The sequence below is a fragment of the Cervus elaphus genome, chromosome 12 (genome assembly GCF_910594005.1).
Source record: "Cervus elaphus chromosome 12, mCerEla1.1, whole genome shotgun sequence".
Lineage (NCBI taxonomy): Eukaryota > Metazoa > Chordata > Mammalia > Artiodactyla > Cervidae > Cervus > Cervus elaphus.
The window spans coordinates 77962618-77984311 of record NC_057826.1 but is presented as its reverse complement, the minus strand read 5'-3'; the positions used below and the strand labels follow the sequence as shown (position 1 = coordinate 77984311).

Here is a 21694-nt window from a genome sequence, read left to right as displayed (position 1 = left end):
TCTAAAACATGCAGTTGGGCTTCATAAACTATGTGAAATTTAAGTGGCGTGATATAAAAATTAAATAACCCATATATAGTATGAGCAAAACTTGTAATAGTGTAGTTCTTACTAAACATAAATTAAGATTTGCGTAACTTTCAGTTGAACTAAAACAATTAAGCTTTTTTTCACTCCTGCCACATGGTGGCGCCACTTTAGCTCATAAGGGAAGTAACCAGACATTCACTGTTATTAATAGTATGTTATGGTCTTCTTTTTGCTTTATGAAAATAGCTGGAAGAGATATCGGTTTCTTTAATGTTACTATTTTTAACAGTCACTAAAGTTTTTAAATTGTTTTATGTCTTTTTATATTAGCATTTACTAAGAGTTGTTACAAAAACTCATGTTGGTATGAAAACTCATGTTGAAAATGCGTACATTTTAGACAGATGTTAGCTGTAATTTGGTGCCATGAAGAAAGCCCAACAATGCCTTAATACACTTTATCATTAATTTAAAGAAGAGCAATTGCTAAATATTATAGATAGTACTAAGGAAATAAAGAGCATCATCAAAACAGAAGTATGTTACAAAGTTGTAGATATATTAGTTTTATAAATTAATTCCCCATTTTTTTTCTTGTGGGAAAATCAGCCTTGAATTATATGCAAGATTGTAAAAAGTACATATTTCTTTAAAATGTAACTGAATCACATTGGGCCTTATCTTATGGTGATCGTACAAGCAATACTGCCGCAAGACTCCAATGCCCTCTTTTGCTTTTTCAGTAATGTTAGCACTAAATGAAGGGCAAGTGAGGTCAGGTAATTTGAATAGAAAACAATTATGGAAATGGAGTTGTTACAAGTTGAATGCTATAAGCATGTAAAACTCAATGTACGATTGGTTCCATATTCACCGTTTGCATGACTATATGTGTACAGTTCAACTTTTGTATGAACAATTTAGCTACCGTTGCTTAGTAGTAGGTATGCTGCTGCTGCTGCTACTAAGTCGCTTCAGTCGTGTCCGACTGTGCAACCCCATAGACGGCAGCCCACCAGGCTCCGCCGTCCCTGGGATTCTCCATGCAAGAACACTGGAGTGGGTTGCCATTTCCTTCTCCAGTGCATGAAAGTGAAAAGTGAAAGTGAAGTCTCTCAGTCATGTTCAACTCTTTGCAACCCCATGAACTGCAGCACGCCAGGCCTCCCTGTCCATCACCAACTCCTGGAGCTTACCCAAACTCATATCCATTGAGTCGGTGATGCCATCCAACCATCTCATCCTCTGTCATCCCCTTCTCCTCCTGCCCCCAATCTTTCCCAGCATCAGGATCTTTTCAGATGAGTCAGCTCTTCGCATCAGGTGGCCAAAGTATTGGAGATTCAGCTTCAACATCAGTGCTTCCAATGAACATCCAGGACTGACCTCCTTTAGGATGGACTGGTTGGATCTCCTTGCAGTCCAAGGGACTCTCAAGAGCCTTCTCCAACACCACAGTTGAAAAGCATCAATTCTTCAGTGCTCAGCTTTCTTTATAGTCCAACTCTCATATCCATACATGACCACTGGAAAAACCATAGCCTTGACTAGACGGACCTTTGTTGGTAAAGTAATATCTCTGCTTTTTAATATGCTGTCTAGGTTGATCGTAACCTTCCATCCAAGGAGTAAGCATCTTTTAATTTCATGGCTGCAGTCACCATTTGCAGTGATTTTGGAGCCCCCCAAAATAAAATCAGCCACTGTTTCCACTGTTTCCCCATCTATTTGCCATGAATTGTACTGTTGGTGCACAGTAATTCATCAACCCATCAAGTGAATGATGTATATGGATGTATTTATTTAGGCTGCTGGGGGTCGTTGTTGCTGCGTGAGGGCTACTCTCTAGTTGTGGTGTGTGGGCTGCTTGCTGCGATGGCTTCTCTTGTTGCAGAGCCCAGACTTTTGGGCCTGTGGGCTTCAGTAGTTGCAGTGCGTGGCCTCAGTAGTTGTGGCACATGGGCTTAGTTGCCCCATGGCATGTGGCATCTGCCCAGACCAGGGATAGAACTGATATCCTCTGCATTGCAAGGCAGATTCTTAATCACTGGACCACCAGGGAGTCCATGAATTTATTTTTGAACAAAGGAAAACTAACAGTGATGAAAATCAGAAGAATCAAACTGATAAGTAAAATCCAACATGCATATGTGTGTGTGTGTGTGTGTGTGTGTGCATGCTAAGTCACTTGTCGCGTCCAACTCTTTGCGACCCTATGGACTGTAGCCTGCCAGGCTCCTCTGTCCTTGGGATTTTCTAAGAAAGACTATTGCATTGGGTTGCCTTGCCCTCCTCCAGGAATTTATATGTCACTTCAGTCATGTCTGACTCTGTGCGACCCCATGGACTGTAACCCGCCAGGCTCCTCTGTCCATGGGATTCTCCAGGCAAGAGTACTGGAGTGGGGTGCCATGCTCTCCTCCAGGGATTTATATATATATATACAGCTCCAAATTGATGATTTAGTTTAGCAAAACATCATAAATTAAAATCATTAAAGTTTTACTGGTTTTAAAGTTTTCTGCATGTTTAACTTGCATTTTTGTAGTTGGTATAAGAGCAATAATAAGCACGTGGAGTTTAAATACCAGTTTATTTTTCTACATGTTTAAAGAACATTATGTACTCTAGTTGAGGGACATTGCCCTGATGTTGGAAACTCTGTTTCCTTTTGCATATTTTTGTGTGTCTGTTCTCTGGTTCTACCACTGTGGCCAGTGTCCACGGCAGGTAACGAGGTGGGGTCCCAGGACAGAATGTAGGTACAGGAGGCAGGTGATGGGGGGATCGCAGTGTGACTGTTGTGTAAATGTGGGCAGCTGGAACTTAGAGCAGGGCAACCAGGATGTGCAAAAGGAGGAAAGCATTTTCACTGAGCTGCATTATGAATCTTCTACTCCATCTCTCTCTCTCATTTGCAGAGATCCTGCCCGAATTGATAAAAGGCAAGCACTGTTTGTGTAAATAGTTCAGAATAAAGTTCTCTGCATTTTAGAATTTGTAGGGCCCTGGAATTGTGTTCACTCTCCTTTTCTGTTCACCCCCTTTCGGGAAGACCAGGTCACCTACAGGAAACAAGCCTTTTGTTCATCATACCCTATAGTGTTTCTTTTAGTCTCACTGTCTCCAGAAGGACTCCCAGTATATCCACACTGACATTTGCATCTCTGAGAGGAAAGTCCTCTGTGGGCCTGGACTGCCATCTTCAGGAATTCCCCATCACAGGTGATCCACAGTCACAAGGTCACCAAGGAGCTCCCAGGGGCTTCTCTATGTTTCTTTCTGCCCATACTGACTGTCTTCCGATATCTGACATAAGGAGTGCAGGTTTGTACTGGACAACTACTCTGACAACTGTGTTTCCAGAATCCTCTTCTGTGTGAAGTTCTGTATTAGAAATGGGCATGTGACGAAGTTGCATGAAATTTGGAAGGCAGAAGGGAAGCAGTGACAATTTCTCTTGTTACTGAGTCCAAGCTCATACTGCTCACCACATGACAGGCCAGTAAATCAAGAGATAAGTTGTTGGGGCAAGTAATAGTGACTTGATTCAGAAAGCCAGCAGACTGCAAAGATGGCGGACTTGTGTCCCAAAGAAACATCTTCCCCACGTTAGAGTTTGGGCTTCATTTATACTAAAAGGGGTGTTAATGGTGGTGGTGTTGTGGTTGGTTGCTGCGAGCTTCTTCATGGTGGAGTCCTTTGCTCTTTTAACTGTCCACAGAAGTCTAATCACAATGTTCCTATACGCCTCCAACAAGACAGAAGTTATTCTGAGTTCTGCAGATTTTTATCTTTTTTTTTAAATTTATTTTTATTAGTTGGAGGCTAATTACTTCACAACATTTCAGTGGGTTTTGTCATACATTGACATGAATCAGCCATGGAGTTACACGTATTCCCCATCCCGATCCCCCCTCCCTCCTCCCTCTCCACCCGATTCCTCTGGGTCTTCCCAGTGCACCAGGCCCGAGCACTTGTCTCATGCATCCCACCTGGGCTGGCGATCTGTTTCACCCTTGATAGTATACTTGTTTCAGTGCTATTCTCTCTGAACATCCCACCCTTGCCTTCTCCCACAGAGTCCAAAAGTCTGTTCTGTACATCTGTGTCTCTTTTTCTGTTTTGCATATAGGGTTATCATTACCATCTTTCTAAATTCCATATATATGTGTTAGTATGCTGTAATGTTCTTTATCTTTCTGGCTATTTTTATCTTTTTTGAGTGGAAAAGTGTTACACTTTAAAGTCAGAGCCCTGAGAATGGGCCATCCTGTATGTTTTAGGTTATAGGCAACATTTTTAACTTGTGGCAAAAACAATAGAATACAAAAGATCAAGTGAAAAACAGATCCAGTATGGAGTCAGGTTTGTTCTTCCCTATTACACTCTTAGAAGGTCACTGTGGTCAGGTACAGTGATAGATGCCAGGGTGCTAGGTGGGTCCCACTTTGTCCTTCTTCTCCTCCATTCTATGCCAGCTAATCTTTCTGGCTCTTGGCTCTGCCTACCAACAGTTACCCCAGGCCCATCACCAGATGCCTGGCTGTGGATCCACCCAAGACATAGCAGCTTATCGTACACCTCTCAATGAGTTCCTCTTCACAGTCCCATTTTGGTGGCTGAAAGAGCTTCAGTCAGTTCAGTCGCTCAGTCATGTCCGACTCTTTGCGACCTCATGGACTGCAGCACGCCAGGCCTCCCTGTCCATCGCCAACTCCTGGAGTTTGCTCAAACTCATGTCCATAGTGTCAGTGATGCCATCCAGCCATCTCATCCTCAGTTGCTCCTTCTCCTCCTGTCTTCAGTCTTTCCCAGCATCAGGGTCTTTTCCAATGAGTTGGTTCTTCGCATCAGGTGGCCAAAGTATTGGAGCTTCAGTGTTAACATCAGTCCTCCCAATGACTATTCAGGACTGATTTCCTTTGAAAGTGCTTAGGTACTTAGATTTTCCTTCAAGCCCCAGCCCGTGCCTTTGTGCTACTGCTTCATGCAGGTAACTTAATGACCCCCTTCCAATCCTCTGACTCCCTTTTTCCAGACCTTCCCTTCTCCAGCTCCTCTTGTGTTTGTAAGTTCTAATTACTATAATGAATTCTTACTCCTATATTCTGTATCATTCACAGTGGTTCTGCTAACCTGGCTGACCCTAAATAGTACAGTCTTTGGTCTGGAACTGATTCAGTTAAACAGAACCTTCCAGATGGGGAGATGGTATCAATTCCCTGATTTTGCTAGGTGTAGTGATCCCACTGCCACTGGTAAATGGGATGCTAGTAGTCCCTGATATCAGGTGCTTACAGAAGGAAGTGCTGAATTACCAGGTAGCTGTTATCATTGAACAATTTAGTGGAAATAAAGAGTGTAAGGAATGTGAGTTGCTTCTGGGTGCCATAAAGAAATTTGAGAAAGAAAATAATGAATTTGGGGTAATATCAACACATTTCAGCATAAGGTCTAGGCAAAGAACTAGAAAGTTTCTGCGACAGCTGTGAAAAAAATCCTTATTTCTTGTTGTTGCAGTATTCGACATTTCTGAAAACCAAATTCAAAGACTAATGTCATGAGCAGGTGGATTACAATACCAAGTTAACTCAAAGTCTCTTATACAGTAACCCCCCTACGTACGAACATGCTCCGTTCTGAGAGTATGTCCGTAAGTCTAATTAACTCATAAGTCCAGCAAAGTTAGCCTAGGTACTCAACTATCATAATTGACTGTAACACTGTATTGTTATAGGTTTATAATACTTTGCACACAAATAATACATAAAAAAACACAAAAATAACATTTTAATCTAACAGTAGAGGACCTTGAAAAGTACAGTAGTACCAGTTACCTCACCTCTGCTTTTATGCTTTCTTCCTATATCCTGGGCTTGAAATACAGTACTCTATACAGTGAAAAGGAAAATAAAGTGAAGTCTCTCAGTGGGTTGCCATTTCCTTCTCCAGGGGATCTTCCCATCTCAGGGATTGAACCCAGGTCTCCCGCATTGCAGGCGGATGCTTTACCCTTAAAGTACACAAAAGCAGTTGCAGAGAATGTAGGCACATGACAATGTATGCCAGGCAGGAACTAACTTATATGATTGGATATGCGAAGGCATGTTCGTATCTTTGAAAGTTTACAACTTGAAGGTTTGCATGTAGGGGACTTACTGTAGTTAAAATTAAGGCCTTGATTGGCATAGACATAGGATCCCGAGTATTGAGATGGCAACATGTGGGCAGATTCTGATCAATCCAAGGCCCTGGGAGGCCCTCAGTCTCCTTTGCTAGAGGAAGCAGACTTTATTCCCCTATGCGAGGAGTAAGGTACCCCTTTGCTTGGAGAACCTATGATGACCTTCCTCTCCTGTAGGGAAATGCTGAAACTCCTCAAGACCCACCTTCAGCACCTTTCATTGCTTCTATACCTGTAACTAGATTCAAGATTTGACAGGTAAAAAATAATGAGATATCATACATGTAGAAAGAATTACAGTTTTTCTAATTTATATTTACATGACCAGAGGTTTATACTGCAAGTTTTTCCTCTTTCCTTTCCCATCAAAGACTTGCAACCATTTGCCAAGGTTATAGTGCATTGGAGCAGGGAAATAACCAGACTTTTGGGGATATCTAAACACTGGCTCTGAAACAACACTAAATCTTGAAAACCCAATCTGCCACTCTTGTCTGCTTGTCAGAGTAGGATTTTATTGAGGCTGAATGGTTATGGTGTTTTGGTTTAGGTCCATCTCACAGTCTAGGCAGCTGGGCTTGGAACTCACCCCATGGTTATTTCCCAAGTTCTAGAATGATTGAAAAAGACACACTCAGCAAATGTCAGAGTCACTATTTTGGTTATCTGATAAGTGAAGACAACAAGAAGATATTAGAACTGCCTCTAAATTCCCAGCTAGTAAATCCAAAGTAATCCTGCTTTCCTGGAGAAACTACAAAAATTAGTGCCTCCATAAAGGACTTAAAAGATACAGAGTTGACAATTTCCACTCAATTCAACTAATTGGCCTGAGCAGAAGATAGATGGCTCTTGAAGAATGACAAAGGATTACTGTAAAGTTTATCAGATAGTGAATACAATTGCAGCTGCTATTCCAAATATGGTTTCATAAATCAGCAAATCCCTTGGTATCTGATTTGGACAGCAAGGAGATCCATCCAGTCAATCCTAAAGGAAATAAACCCTGAATGTTCATTGGAAGGACTGATGCTGAAGCTGAAGCTCCAATAGTTTGGCCATCTGATGCAAAGAGTTGACTTATTGGAAAATACCAATGCTGGGAAAGATTGAGGGCAGGAGGAGAAGGGCACAGCAGAAGATGAGATGGTTAGATAGCACCACTGACTCAATGGACATGAGTTTGAGCAAACTCCAGGAGATAGTGAAGGACAGGGAAGCCAGGCATGCTGCAGTCCATGGGTTTGCAATGAGTAGGACATGACTTAGCAACTGAACAACAACAATGAAAAATTATTTTTTCTCTCTCTGTACCTATTGGCAAAGACTGCCTGATGCTTTCAAATGTAATTTAATTTAATTTTATCTTATAAGTTTTTAAATATGGGAGGACCAGCAACATATTTTCAATGTTTCACCTTAGAAATATATCAACTTTCCAACCCTGACTCTATTCCACAGAGAATTGATTGCCTCCTTATTCCACAAGACACACAAAACTATAGAGTCTGACCTACAAAACTATGAAGTTGGGCATGCATAGGAGTGAGAGTGGTGTACACAGATTGGGCTTGAGCATTTCTTGAAGGTACAGGTAAATGGCATTAGCAAGTGGCTCAGATTTTTATGGATCCCAATTCTGCTACACTAGTCATTTTTTTTTTCCAGCTTATACCTATGGCCTCATCAAGGTCAGAGGTATATTAGTCATGAGTATATAAGTATTAGTTACAATCATGGGGTGGGCAGAGAAGTAGACTAAGGTTGGAACCAGAAAAAACAGCGACATTTAATGCAGGAAGGAGAGGAGAGTTAACTCTATAGGAATCATGATAGGTGTATCACTGACCACTTTATGTTGCTAATATTTTAAATATTTATGAGCCTAACTTCCCAAGTAGAATGTGAACTCCTTGAAGGAAATAATTATAGCTCATCTTTTCTGTGCTTCTATACCAATTGTCCCAGTGCCTTGCACATATATACTTAATATATGTACATTTAAATGAATGAATGAATAATTAATTAATGGAAGGACTCTGGTTTGACATTTCTAGTTGGTGCTTTCATCATTTAGTGTGACATTTCAGTGTAGTAGTTCTTCATATCTTTTCATTTTATCACTATTTTTTATTATATAAAGAATGCATATTTATTGAAGAAAAATTTAGAAAAAAGGAAAGCTAAGAAAGTTACTTTTAATCCTATTACCAGGAGTAACTGTTGTTAACATTTCATGTCTATCCTTTTAGACCACTACTATCAGCAGAAATACAATGTGAACCATGCATAACTTAAAATGTTTTAGTAGCTATATTAAAAGAGAGCATAAAGAAATAAAATTAATTTTGATAATATATTTTATTTAACCCAGTAAATCCAAAATATCTTTTCAATAGGGAGTCAATGTAAAAAAAAAATCACTGATTTTTTTTTTCATACTAAATCTTTGAAGCCTGGTGTATATTTCACATTTACAGCACATCTCAGTTTGAACTAGCTACAATCCAAGTGTTCAACAGCCACAAGTAGGTGGTGGATATGTACTCAACAGTACAGTTCAACACTTTTTGATGTATATATAATGATGCAGCTATACATAAAATTATAATTTTCCCTCCACAAAAATCAGGTCAAATGAAACCTACAATTTTATAGGTTTTTAAAGTGAACTTTAAATTTTAGAGTAGTTTAGATTTACAGAAACGTTGTAGAGATAGTACACATAGTTTCCACACAGTCCACCCCCAGTTTCCCTTCTCACTAACATCTTCCAATGGTAACTGTACTGCAAATAATAAACCAATACAGACATTGTTGTTAACTTAAGTTCATACTTTATTGGATTCACTTAGATTTTACCTAATGTCTTTTTTCTGTTTGCAAAATCCCATTGAGGCTGCCACATTACATTTAGTCATCATGTCTCCTCAGGTTCCTCTTGGTTGTGATAATTTCTCAGACTTTTCTCATTTTTGATGACCTGGGTAGTTTTGAGTTTTTAGTGGAGGGCAAGGCAGCCTGACTGCTGCAGTCCATGGGGTTACAGAGAGCGGACATGACTTAGTGACTGAACAGCAACAACAGGAGTTTTGAGGAGTGTTAACCAGGTATTTCATAGAATTACCTCATTAGTTCTTTGATAATTTCCTCATGATTAGACTGGGGTTATGGGTTTTGGGAAGGAAGACCACAGAGGTAAAGTGCCACTTCTTATCATTTCCTGTCAAGGGGACCTGCTATCGTCACGACTTATTTCTGTTGATGTTGAACATGATTACCTGGCTGAGATAGTGTTTGTCAAGTTTTCTCTTCTACACAGTTACTCTTTTCCTGCCTTTTCTAACTGTCCTCTTTGGAAGGAAGTCACTATGTACAGCTCACACTTAAGGAGTGGGGAGTTATGCTCCACTTTCTGGAGTATGTAGTGTCTACATAAACCATTTGAAATTCTTCAGCTTGGGATATTTGTCTATTTTCCCTCATTTACTTTTGAAATAATTTATGCATATCAATGACTCTAGATATTTATTTTCTACTTTAGGTTGCTACTTAATACTGCTTAATTTATTTTATTGCTCGAAGTGTTCCACCTTTGGCCACAGGGAGATTCTTCAGTTGGTTCCTATGTCCCTTTGACATTGCCTTAGCACTGGTTTTTGTGATTTGTGTATGTGTTAAGCATGATGACATACTCCAGGATTATCCTGCATATTCCCTGCTCTGACCTCAGAATCAGACATTTTCCCAAGGATCTCTGGTTCCTTTTATTAGAAATGGTATTTGAAACCAAGATATGGGATCCAGGCCTGCTCCTTCTGGAGCATTTTCAAGAATGTCATAGAAGAGATGTGAAGTCGGTTTTGAAAGATGGTGACTCTCAAAAGGTAGAAATGGGGAGGAAATGTATTGCTGGAAAAGCAAACAGCAGAAACAGAATTTGGGAGCTGGGGAAAGCACAGTCTTTCAGGGGATCCAAGCTTTTTGAGCCAGCAAAATTCTTGGGAGGGACACTGTGGGGAGATGAGTGGAACAGCACTCAGCAAGGTGACCCTGCGCTGGAAAGGTCTGGAGGTGAGAGAACAGTTAAGTGTACAGCGTAGTGATGCAGGTACAGCTGTTAAGTCTGTCCCTCTTCCTTAGCACCCTGGGTGATGTGAGTTGATGTCCAACCCATCTAATTGGAACAGTTTGAAGAACTGAAGAGTTGGGGCTCAGGGCTGCTGCCCTAAAGTATGCTGTAGTGGCATTCGGATTCTTTTGGATTGAAGCTGTTTGAGAAATAGCTGATGCAATAAGGAAATTCTGACCCTCCTTTGTCCCCCTGAAAGTAGGAAATAAACCTCTATGTGAAAAGTGTCCTTCCTGCATCTTATCACCAGAGATAGGGAATCTGGAAGAAAAATCTGTATAAACAAACTTTGTTACTTCTTTACCTCACTACCCCAAGCCCAGACTCTGTTTAGATTTTTCACTGAGCATTTGACAATTACTAATAAAAAAGTATAAAAGATGCCTGCTTTGGCCACTTCTTAGGTACCCTTTCCATGAGAACTCTGTGCACAAATTAAAATATATATATATTTTTTCCCCTGTTAGTCTTTCTTGTGTCAATTTTATTATAAGTCCAACCATAGGAACTCAAGGAGGGTAGAGGGGGAAATTTCCTCTCCTTGACAGGATCCTTTCTGAACTGTAGCACATCAATAGTTCTGTTATTTTGAAGTATTTTGCTTGCTTAGTTCATTTTACCTCATGACTGTCTTTATTAGTGTTTTTTGTTATCTCTTTTGATTGAAATATTAATAATGGAAAACTCAACTCATAATAGCTTACAAAAAAAGAGATTAATTGTGTCACATTGTTGGCATTCCACCTTCACTCCCTTACGTTTATCATTTCAAAGTGCACACTGCCCACTTCCTTCTGCCAACACTTGTGTTTGGCAGATTTCAGTGCTGGGGAGTTAACACCCTCATCCACTGGAGCTGTCCTCCGTCAACCACTGGAGCTGTCCTCTGTCAAAGACACACAGGACTGGGGTATCAGTATCCTAGCTCCTTTGGCCCCAGTTGAGATAAGTGGAGATAAGTGCTTTGCGCTGGTTCCCAGAAAATTCCCTGGCAAGATTAAACATCTGGTGCCCAATGGCAGATGGCCTGACAACATACACTCTTTACTGGCTCACTCCCTTCCTGTCACTCTCCCTAGAGCTCGCACCATGCATTCTGGGATCACTTCCTAACTAAACCACTTGCACTTGAATCCTTGTCCACTTCTGGTGGAACACAAGATCAGGGAGCTGAATTGTTCAATTGAAAATTCCATATAGATCTTCTCTAATCACAGCAGAGTCCAGGGCCTCAAACAATGTTTTAGTAGCTCAGTGTCACTTCTTTCAAGATCATGGTCTTCTCTTTTGATGGCAAGAGGGTTGCTGGAAGCTCTAGGTTTACATTGTTTAAAAAAAAATCACCTGGGTAAATCTGAAGATCTAATAGGTTTTTTCAATGATTCATGAATCAGGCAGCACCCCATGTAGCAAAACATGGGGTTGTACAAAGTAAAAGGTTTTTATAGGCAGAAGGAAGGAGGGACAAGAGGTATTAGCCAAAGGAAAAAAAAAAAGATGGTTTCAGGCCAGGACCATTTTCTCATGGGGAAAGGGAACAGCAGGGTTTTATCACAGATAACCTCATTGGTATTAATCAGGAAATTTCAGATTGACTATCGTAAAGGTCATGTTTCTGGAATAGGTTGAAACTACAATTGAGTCTTGATTTGCTTTTGTGGGAGATGGGGCAAATGATTCCACTTGGGGCTTGTCATTGCTTTTTAACAACATCCTAACCTCTTAATCTCCAGCAGCATTCCCATAGTTCCGTCTTAAATTTGGGATGTGGGCTTGGATCATGTGTGCATCCTTGAACCAATCATTGTGGTCAACGAGATGAACTATGCTAACTGGTCAGGGCATCCAAGGATGGGGTCAGCTTCATCCAAACCCACACATGGGGTAGAAGGAGGGGTGTGTGTTTGCTTGTGCTCAGTCGTGCCTGATTCTTTGCGGCCCCATGGACTGTAGCTCACAGGGCTCCTCTGTCCATGGGATTTTCCAGGCAAGAATACTGGGGTGGGTTGCCACTTCCTGCTCCAGAAGATCTTCCTGGCCCAGGGATCCAACCTGCATCTCTTGTGACTCCTGCATTGGCAGGCGTATTCTTAACCACTACACCACCTGGGAGGCCTAGGAGGAAGGGAAGCTTGTTTATCCAGAGAAGATCAAGGTGCTGTCACCAGAAAAGGGGTGTGGATGTTGGGCAAGCAGAAATGACAGCGGCATACCTTGATGGTCTATACTTAGACACCAGACACAGAGATGAACATGCTCCGGAGGCTGGGGTCTCGTAACCACGACTCTTTCTTTGATACCAAATGTGGGAACATTGGTTTGAGAACATTCATTAGCCTCTCTCTAGATCCAGCAGAACCACCCATCATGCCTGTGTCTTCCCTCTTCCTGTTCTGTGGGTTGTCTTCTCCTAGAGCAGGTGGCTGTCTCGTGCCGAGCCCTGGTGGTTTTTGTAAGGCGCTTCCTGTCACTACCCTCACCGTGGAACTCTCTGACAGCACAGAAATAGATGGCCGAGTCACTCAGCGTCAAGGCTGAGATGGTGAGTTTCAGCATTTGGCTGGGTTTGTAAAATTCCACAGAATATCGTCCTTCCCTTGCGTGCTTGCTTTGAGAATAAATATTAACCATGTAAATCATCTCTCCGCTGGAAGGCTGTCGATACCAGTACATCATGTAGTAAGTATAGCTGACTGAGAACTTGCATTCCACGGTCACAGATTCCCCCTCTTTTTTATACACTGTAGGTACATTGGCGCTCTCAACATTGTTGGAACCTGTAGAAAAGAAGGGAAAAATGATTTATTTGTTGGTGATGCTCACAAGAAAGCTGCCACAGTAGCCAAGTTTTGACCCAGGAAATAAAGTGGAGAAAAGCATTGTAGGATTCTATTCTAACTTCTTTCCCAAATCTCCTTCCTCAAGCCCCAGCTGCAGGGTTGGGGAGCTCCCTACCAAGGCAGATGAGGGCCACGACTGCGCACAGGAGAGCAGGTGGTCCAGACTGCATCCTTGGGGTCCTTCCCGCTAGTGATGTGGCTCTTATTCTGCTGTCACCTGCCAGGCCCTGGCGATGTCACTGGAGCTGGGCGGTCCTGTGGCCTCGCTGCTGCAGAGCCGGAAATGGGGTTTCTGCCTGTGCAGGCTTAGTCATGTCACCTGCTGTCTGTGCTTACCCTCCCACCTGTCTTCCTCCAGGCTTGCTACTTTTCTTTAATAAATATATAACGTATAGTATATTTTTTGTTATAAGGAAAACTATCAACATAGAACCAAGTATAAAAAGTGTAACAGAGATATAAAATTCAACTATAATCTCATTCCCCAGAGATATACACTGTTAACATTTCATTATATTTCTTTTAACATCTTTGCAAATGTGCTTACTTTAAAGGAAACCCTCACTTGTTTATCATTGTATTTATGAATATACCATCATGTCATTCAATTATATGTTAAAATGTGATATTTACAGCTTTGGACTACTCTGTTGTGTAAGTGTACCTCAGTTTGTTGAAATATCATTGGTTGACATTGTATCATTATATTTGTTTTGCCTAATTTAAATACAATTTAGTGAACATTGTAAATATGAGTCTATGCATTTCTGATGACTTGTTTTTATGTTAACCAGGTTTTTTTTTGAGGTATTTTATTATGGAGAATTCAAACATCTACAAAAGAAGAGAGAATAGTGTGATAAAACAGCATATATTCATTACCTTGCTTCCACAATTATAGACTTATGGCCAGTTAACTAATCTGCTTGCCCATCATCCTACATACCTATGTACCTCCCCCTATTCTGATTAAAGTAAATGCCAGACATCATGGTATTGTGTACTTTCCTGGGCAGATACATAATATCAGCTTGACTGTGTGTGTGTTGTTAGTGACTTTAATAAGCAATGATAAATCTATTCTTCAGCTATCTCCTGGAGAAGGGATAGGCTACTAACTTCAAAGCAGTCAATCTTAAGGGAGATCAACCCTGAATATTCACTGGAAGGATTGATGCTGAAGCCGAAGCTCCAGTAGTTTGGTCATCTGATATGAACAGATGACTCACTGGAAAAGTCCCTGGTGTGGGAAAGACTGAGGGCAGAAGGAGAAGAGGGCTTCAGAAGATGAAATGGCTAGACAGCATCACTGATGCAATGAACAGGAATTTGGGCAAACTCTGGGAGACGGTGAGGGACAGGGAGGCCTAGTGTGCTGCATTCCATGGGGTTGCAAAGAGCTGGACATGACTGGGCTGTTGAACAACAACAACAACAACCCACTTCAGTATTCTTGGGCTACCCTGGTAGCTCAGATCATAAAGAATCCCCTTGCAATGTGGGAGACCTGAGTTTGATCCCTGGGTTGGCAAGATCCCCTGGAGGAGGGCATGGTAACCCACTCCAGTATTCTTGCCCGGAGAATCCCCATGGACAGAGGATCCTGGCGGGCTACAGTCCATGGGGTTGCAAAGAGTCGGACACAACTGAGTGACTAAGCACAGCATTGTTTGGTTGGGACTTGGTTGGCAAAATGTTATTCTAATTATATAATTTCTACTTCACTTATTAATTTTATGATATTTCTATATATGTTTATTGTTATTGCTATATATTATATCTTTATAATATTTCTATAGATATTTTCCTTGTCAATATTTCAATTACTCTCTGATATCAAGTGTATGATTATTTATCAGTCTTCAGGATAATGAGTTGATTCCCTGTAACATGACCAGTCATCCCTGTTTGCCTGAGATGAACATGTTTCTCAGGGCATGAGGCTTTTTGTGTCAAACCTCAACAGTCCCAGGCAAACCCCATGCAAATCAGGACAAATCCCCAAAAGGAACTGAGGAGGATGTTTTTGTGACCCCATGAATTTAAATATACTTGATGTGTTGCAATCCACTGGATTCATTTTATTATTGATTCAAGAATCATTCCATCTTTAGCCAGTGAAAATCTTTTCAGGTTTGCTCTCAAGTCTTTTAACATGGACTCTGTAGTCATCAATAACTTCCTAGTTTTCTGGGATGACAAGGTATTCTAAGCTTATTTTGTACATTTCCTCCCTGCAAAATGGAATCAGCCATCGATGATTAATGATAATTGTGTTTTTTCCTTTTTAGTCTTAATGTTTTTATTATTTTACTGCACTGGTTAAGATAGGCTTCCCTGTTAGCTCAACTGGTAAAGAATCTGCCTGCAATGCAGGAGACCCGGTTCAATTACTGGGTTGGGAAGTTCCCCTGGAGAAGGGGTACACTACCCACTCCACTGTTCTTGAGTTTCCCTGGTGGCTCAGATGTAAAGAATCCGCTTGCAATGTGGGAGACCTGGATTCGAGCCCTGGATTGGGAAGATCCCCAAGACCATTAATGTAGAGTAGAAAGGATAATACTGAAACTCCTGTGTTTTCAAGTTTTTAAGGGAATGTTTTTAACATTTCACTTTAAAAACAAATAAAACTCCATTTGTCAGGTTAAGGAAGTTCCCTTTACTTCCTAGTTTACTAAGAGATTTTATAGCTAAGGGATTAATTAAAAATATGTACCAATATTAAATTTGACCAAGTTACTTTTCAGCATTTCATGAGAGAATTTTATAATTAATATATTTAGGTGGTGTGTTGTTCAAATATCAAGCCTTCCTCATACTTCTGGGGCTTCCTGGTAGCCCAGACAATAAAGAATCTGTTTGCAGTGAGGGAGACCTGGGTTCAGTCCCTGAACTGGGAAGATCTCCTGGAGATGGGAATGGCAACCCACTTCAGTAGTCTTGCCTGGAGAATTCCATGGACAGAGGAACCTGGTGGGCTACAGTCCACGGGGTCTCAAAGAGCTGGACATGACTGAGTGACTAACACACACACACATACTTTTGGGTGTATCAGTATTATTTTAAATATTCAGTACTAGATGGACAATATTTTTAGAAGTTGTCATTGCTTTTTATAAATAATGTTGGTCTATAATTTTTGATTGTCCTCTATTCTTGTTTTTGTCATTATGGTTCTCTCTTAGGCTCAGAATAATGCGTTGACTAACTTCCTGTCTTTTATTATTCTCAGTACTTGGATATGGTTTGTATAATATGGAAATTATTGGTCTTGGGTTTGCTATAACTTGCCTATAAAACCATATGTATGTATTATGTTTTAAATTTCTTTAATTTATATGTAAATTCAAACTTTATAATTTTTTATCAGTTTTGCTATATTATAATTTTTAGAAAGTTTTATATTTTGTCCAAGTTCATAAATTTATTTGTATGAATCTACATCTTGCATTTTCTTGTAATTATTTAAATTTTTACTGTGCCTGTAGCTATAATCTTATTTTACACAATATTTTTGTCTTGTTTTAATTTCTTTGAGAAAACTTATTAGGGATTTGTCCATTTTGTAATTCTTTTCAAAGGACCATTTTAAATTGATCCTTTTCATTGTTTCTTTCTCTGTATTTCATTAATTTTAGCTCTCATTCTTACCTTTATTTATCCTATTTTTGTTGTTTACTATTGTCTCTTAAGACTTTTTGATTGAATGTTCAGCTCATCATGTTCAGTTTTTTGTTTTTAATATATTTTTAAGCCTGTAAAATTACTCTGTATTGCTTTAGGTTTATCTCTGAAGTGTTAAAATATAAACCTTTCATTATAGTTCAGTTGTAAATATTTTAACAATTCCATATGTCTTTGGTTTACAAATTATTTAGAAGTGCATTGTTTTCTTTTTTCAATATTTATTTTATATTGGAATATAGTTGATTTAAAATGTTGTATTAGTTTCAGGTACACAGCAATGTGATTCAGTTATACATTTATATATAAGTTTTTCAAAATCTCCCATTGAAATGACCACAGAATAGAGTTCCCTGTGCTGTGCAGTGGGTCCTTCTGCTTATCTATTTTATATGTAGTGGTGTGCACATGTTAATACCAAACATTTCATTTATCCCCTTTCCTTCCCCTTTGGTAACCGTATGTTTGTTTTTGTGGTCTGAGTCTATTTCTGTTTTGTAAATAATTTCATTTGTATAGTTTTTTAAAGATTCTACATAAAAGTAATATCATATGATATTTGTCTATCTCTGACTTAATTCAGAAGTGCATTTCTTTTTGCCTTTAACGTTGACTTTTAATTGACAGATCTAACTTTGTTTATGATAGCATAAGAATATAACCTTTGTGATATTGATTCTTTACTACTTGCTTTGGTCAATTTGTGCTCAACTTTTCTGAATATTTTTTAAGGGCAAATTGCTGGATGTAGAATTGTTGAGTGGATTAGTTATATATATGTTAACAAATTACCCTTAGAATGAATTTGCAAATGGAAATTTCGGCAACATTACTACAAGTTTTTGTTTCGTGACATCCTTAGAAGCACCAGAGAGTCTAATATTAAAAAAATTAACAATTCATAGAGAAAAAATGTTTTATTATTTAACGTGCTTTTGTTCATCACTGAGGTTGAATTCTTTTCATATTTTTGCTGTTGGTTTCTTAGTTGAAAATTGTTTGTTCATATCTATTTTTTAAAATTGGTGTAATTTTTCTCTAATTTCTTTGTAATGATCTTTTATTTTTAAGGCCATTAAATAGGCTTGTTTATAAAAGATCATTGTCTTGGAGTTCACTACTGTTTCTTAACCAGATAGATATGCAGCTTAATATGTATTATATATTTGTAGTATATAAATTATATAATATTTATTATACCAAGCTCCTTGAACTAACCATATTTCTGGATCATTTCCACCCCAGAACTCACCATTGAGGTCCTGGCTGCTGAAATTGTCATTACAGAAGTGATAATGACATGAGTAATGAAAGGTACACATAAAGGATAGAGAGACCTGTTTAGAAAAAGGAATAGCTTCTGGCCAAATCATTTTTTTGAGAGTGGTTTGTTATAAAGGGTAAATCTGTTATAAAGGAAATCTTATCCAAAGAAATGATCATGGAATGGGGAAGTCCTCAGACCTCCTTACAAGCCTGGATTTGGTATAAGACAGGGCTTGGGAAAATTGCACATATAGAAGGAAACAGGTGGTAACAAAGTTTCCTGAAGTTCAAAGGAATTTTAAAGAAAATCTGCTGTCAATGACCTCAACAGTATTCAAGTGTCTAATTATCAATGGTGTCCTTTACTCTCCCAAGTTCAGGCCTCTCATCAGTCCCCATGTAGTGTAAGCATGGTCTCATTGTTTTCAGAATCGTGTTAATGGACAAGATTGTCCCCTGGAGGCCACACAGAGAAGCAGCCTTTTTAAAACATTCTAGCCTCCTGGTTCTCGGGCTCCCCGGTGGCTCAGCTGGTAAAGCATCTGCCTGCAAAGCAGGAGACCCAGGTTCCATCCCTGGTTTGGGAAGATCCCCTGGAGAAGGAAATAGCTACCCACTTCCTGGAGTGTATTCTTGTTTGGAGCATCCCCTGGACAGAGAAGCCTGGCAGATCCATTGGGTCTCAAAGAGTTGGACACCACTGAGCGACTAACATTTTCACTTTCCAGCCTCATAGGTCTCAAGTCTGGCTGCACATTAGAATAAATCGGAGGGCTTAAAAAATGTGGATTCCAGAGCCCTAGACCAATGTGGAGATACACTTCAGCATCACCTATTAAAGTTTACACTTAAGTGAAAAAATAAGATAGAAATGAAAGCTACTGCTCTGCAATAAATCTAAACAGGAACAGAACCAGAATTACTAATAGCAGGAAGATGAACTAAAGAAGATATTGAGAGAGAGAAACAAGGAGACACTTTATCTACAGGTTTCCCACTTTGGGAGGGAGCCAGTTTTACAAAACATTAAGACTTGAAATTTGACTGGGCCAGTTTTGGGGTCTATGTCTGTGATGTTCCCATGAAGGTTCTCATTTTTGTGTGTAAATTGACTGCTGATTATCTAAGTTTGCACTCCTAGTTCTCAAACCTTTGCTCTTTGCTCAGCTTTCCCTGGGTTCTGGGTGGCTGTGGTATTACCAGGGGTCAGCAACCCTAGAACCTCATCCAGGACTTGGCATCAAGGTCCAGACTAGCATTTTGAGATTTAAACTTCTAAACCAACATTAATTAAAATTTTCTTCTGGAGTCATAGAATCACAAAAAAATTCAAACTGAAGGGCTTTTTGAGGCTCCTCAGACTAACTTCCTTCTTATAAAAGTATGAAAAAGTCATGTTAATTTTGACAACCAAAAAAACATAAAAGATAGTTACCATTTCAATATCTTCTTCTCTATCCCAGGTACCTCATAGGGTACCTGATTGGGTACAAAGAAGCCATGTACATATCTGAACTTTTCCTTGCACTGTCTCTACCTAATAGAGGCAAAGCACTGCTAGTGGTCCTACCGACTTTCTCTAGGTGGTTTCTACCAACTTTTCTGCAGGTGACTTTCTCTAGTTTTCATTTCTGGGTGTAGAAACATGGTGCACGTGGAGGAGGAATTCCCAACAGCCAGTCTCTAAGTTTATAAAGTGACTTTCTGGGTGGTTCTGGCTTCCTGAGGTAAAACTTGGTGGGTTGGAAGGGAAACCTGGCAATGTGTTTCTAAATACAGCTCTATCTGCTTTCTGTTAAGCGGAGACAGCTCTCAGATTCTGGTATTAGATTGTCAGTGTCACTTCTCAGCAATTTTGTCAGTCTTCATGACTTTTCTATTTTCTGTGTAGATAAGGAGGGAGAGAATTGCCACTTGATCTTCCTTTACATATGGATTTCTCTAACATGACTGCTTACTTCTTCAAAGAGAGTCTCTAGAGCATACTTTCCTGCAGAAGCTATGAGATACAAATGTGTGCTGTGCTAAGCCACGATTTTGTGGTAAGTTGTCTTGTAGCCATAGAAAATGAATACAGATTTTGGCACCTGATAGTGGGTGCTTTTGTAACAAATATGTAAAAAGGCTGAAGGAATTTTGAGATGTATGATAGAAAAAAAAATCTAAATTCCTTTGAACAGATTGTTAGTTTTAATAGAAGTCTGGACTTTAAGGACACTACTAGGGAAGCTGCAGAAGGAATTAAGGAACTGTTACTGTGAACTGAAGGAAGGGGAGCCCTTGTTAAGTAGTGGCAGAAACTGTGCAATTGTTTCCTGTGGTTATGCGGAAGGCTCAGCTCGGTTGTAGAGCTAAGGAGATTTTTTTTAAGCAAAGCATGAACGTACCACTGGGTTTCTTCTTGCTGCTTATAATGAAATGCAAGAGGAGAGAGGTAAACTGAGGAAAGAATTGTTTAACAAAAAAGAATCAGTGTTGTATAAATTTGAAAATTCTCAATTTGAAAAGATACTAAAATTGAGACAGTGCAGCATAGAGAAAAATCTGAGTGAGATTGTACAACTTTTCATTAAAACATCAGAAAAAATTAATGGTGGGAGTACTCAGTCACACAAACGGTTCTTTCTAGGGATTAAGATGAGCCTCATAGACCCTCTCAATCAAACCAAAGGACCCCTAGGAAGCTTGAGAATATGGTCTGTTGGCCAACTGAGCAAGGGCTGAAATAGAGGTTATGTGGAAAAGATTTGTGGGTGTGTCTTTTTCTAAAGACACAAACTTCATTGAATCCATGGGAGACCCATATTTGTGCAAATCCAAATTAAAGTCCCTGTGGAGCAGCATCAGCAAGGTGTGCAGGGTCACCTTTTCTGGGCTATGCAATCAACATGTTTATACATCTCTGTTGGGTAGAATCTCCTTGTTTCCAAGGAGTAGAATGTAGTGTAACAATTTTGACTCTCTCTGCCCCCTCAGTCACTTGAGGGAAAAGCATTTCTTGATCACCCTGTTAAATTGTACCCTTCAATTTCTCTCTCAGTCTCTTGTTTATTGCTTCTATAACATATATCCTAATTTGCTTGTATGTTGTTTAAATATCTGTTTATCCTATCTTTCTCATTAGATATTAGGGAATCTGTTGTTGGGCATATTTTTCTTCAGCATCGTATCTTTGGCATCAAACACAGTGTCTGTGACCTACCCACAAATAAATGCGATCTAAAGCAACATGACTGCTATAAAGGTTCTTAAAATTTTTTTTAATTTAATTTTTATTTTATATTGAGTATAGTTGATTTACAATTTTATGCTAGTCTCAGATGTATAGCAAAGTGATTCAGTTATGCATGTACATATATCCATTCTTTTTCAGATTCTTTTCCCATATAGTATAAGATTTTATTATTGATTGATTGATGGGAGTATAGTTGAATTATACTATTGTGTTAGTTCCAGGTATACAGCCAAGTGATTCAGTTTTATATATATATATATATATATTTATTTATTTATTTTCCAGATTATTTTCCACTCTAGGTTATCACAAGATATTGC

General features: G+C 39.4%; 1 non-coding gene and 2 gene segments (V, D, J or C); 1 reads left to right on the top strand and 2 right to left on the bottom strand.

The window, feature by feature from the left end:
- Positions 1-13446, bottom strand: part of LOC122704602 — a 180795-nt gene extending 167349 nt beyond the window's left edge. Inside the window, 3 exon segments of the C gene segment in view lie at positions 700-706; positions 12838-13126; positions 13305-13446. Of these exon segments, the coding sequence occupies positions 700-706; positions 12838-13126; positions 13305-13359 (351 nt within the window).
- LOC122704603 overlaps positions 1-21694 on the bottom strand; it is a 331762-nt gene that overhangs the window by 253446 nt on the left and 56622 nt on the right.
- TRNAC-GCA lies at positions 18655-18726 on the top strand. The gene has a single exon. It is a non-coding gene; the product is annotated as a tRNA-Cys (tRNA).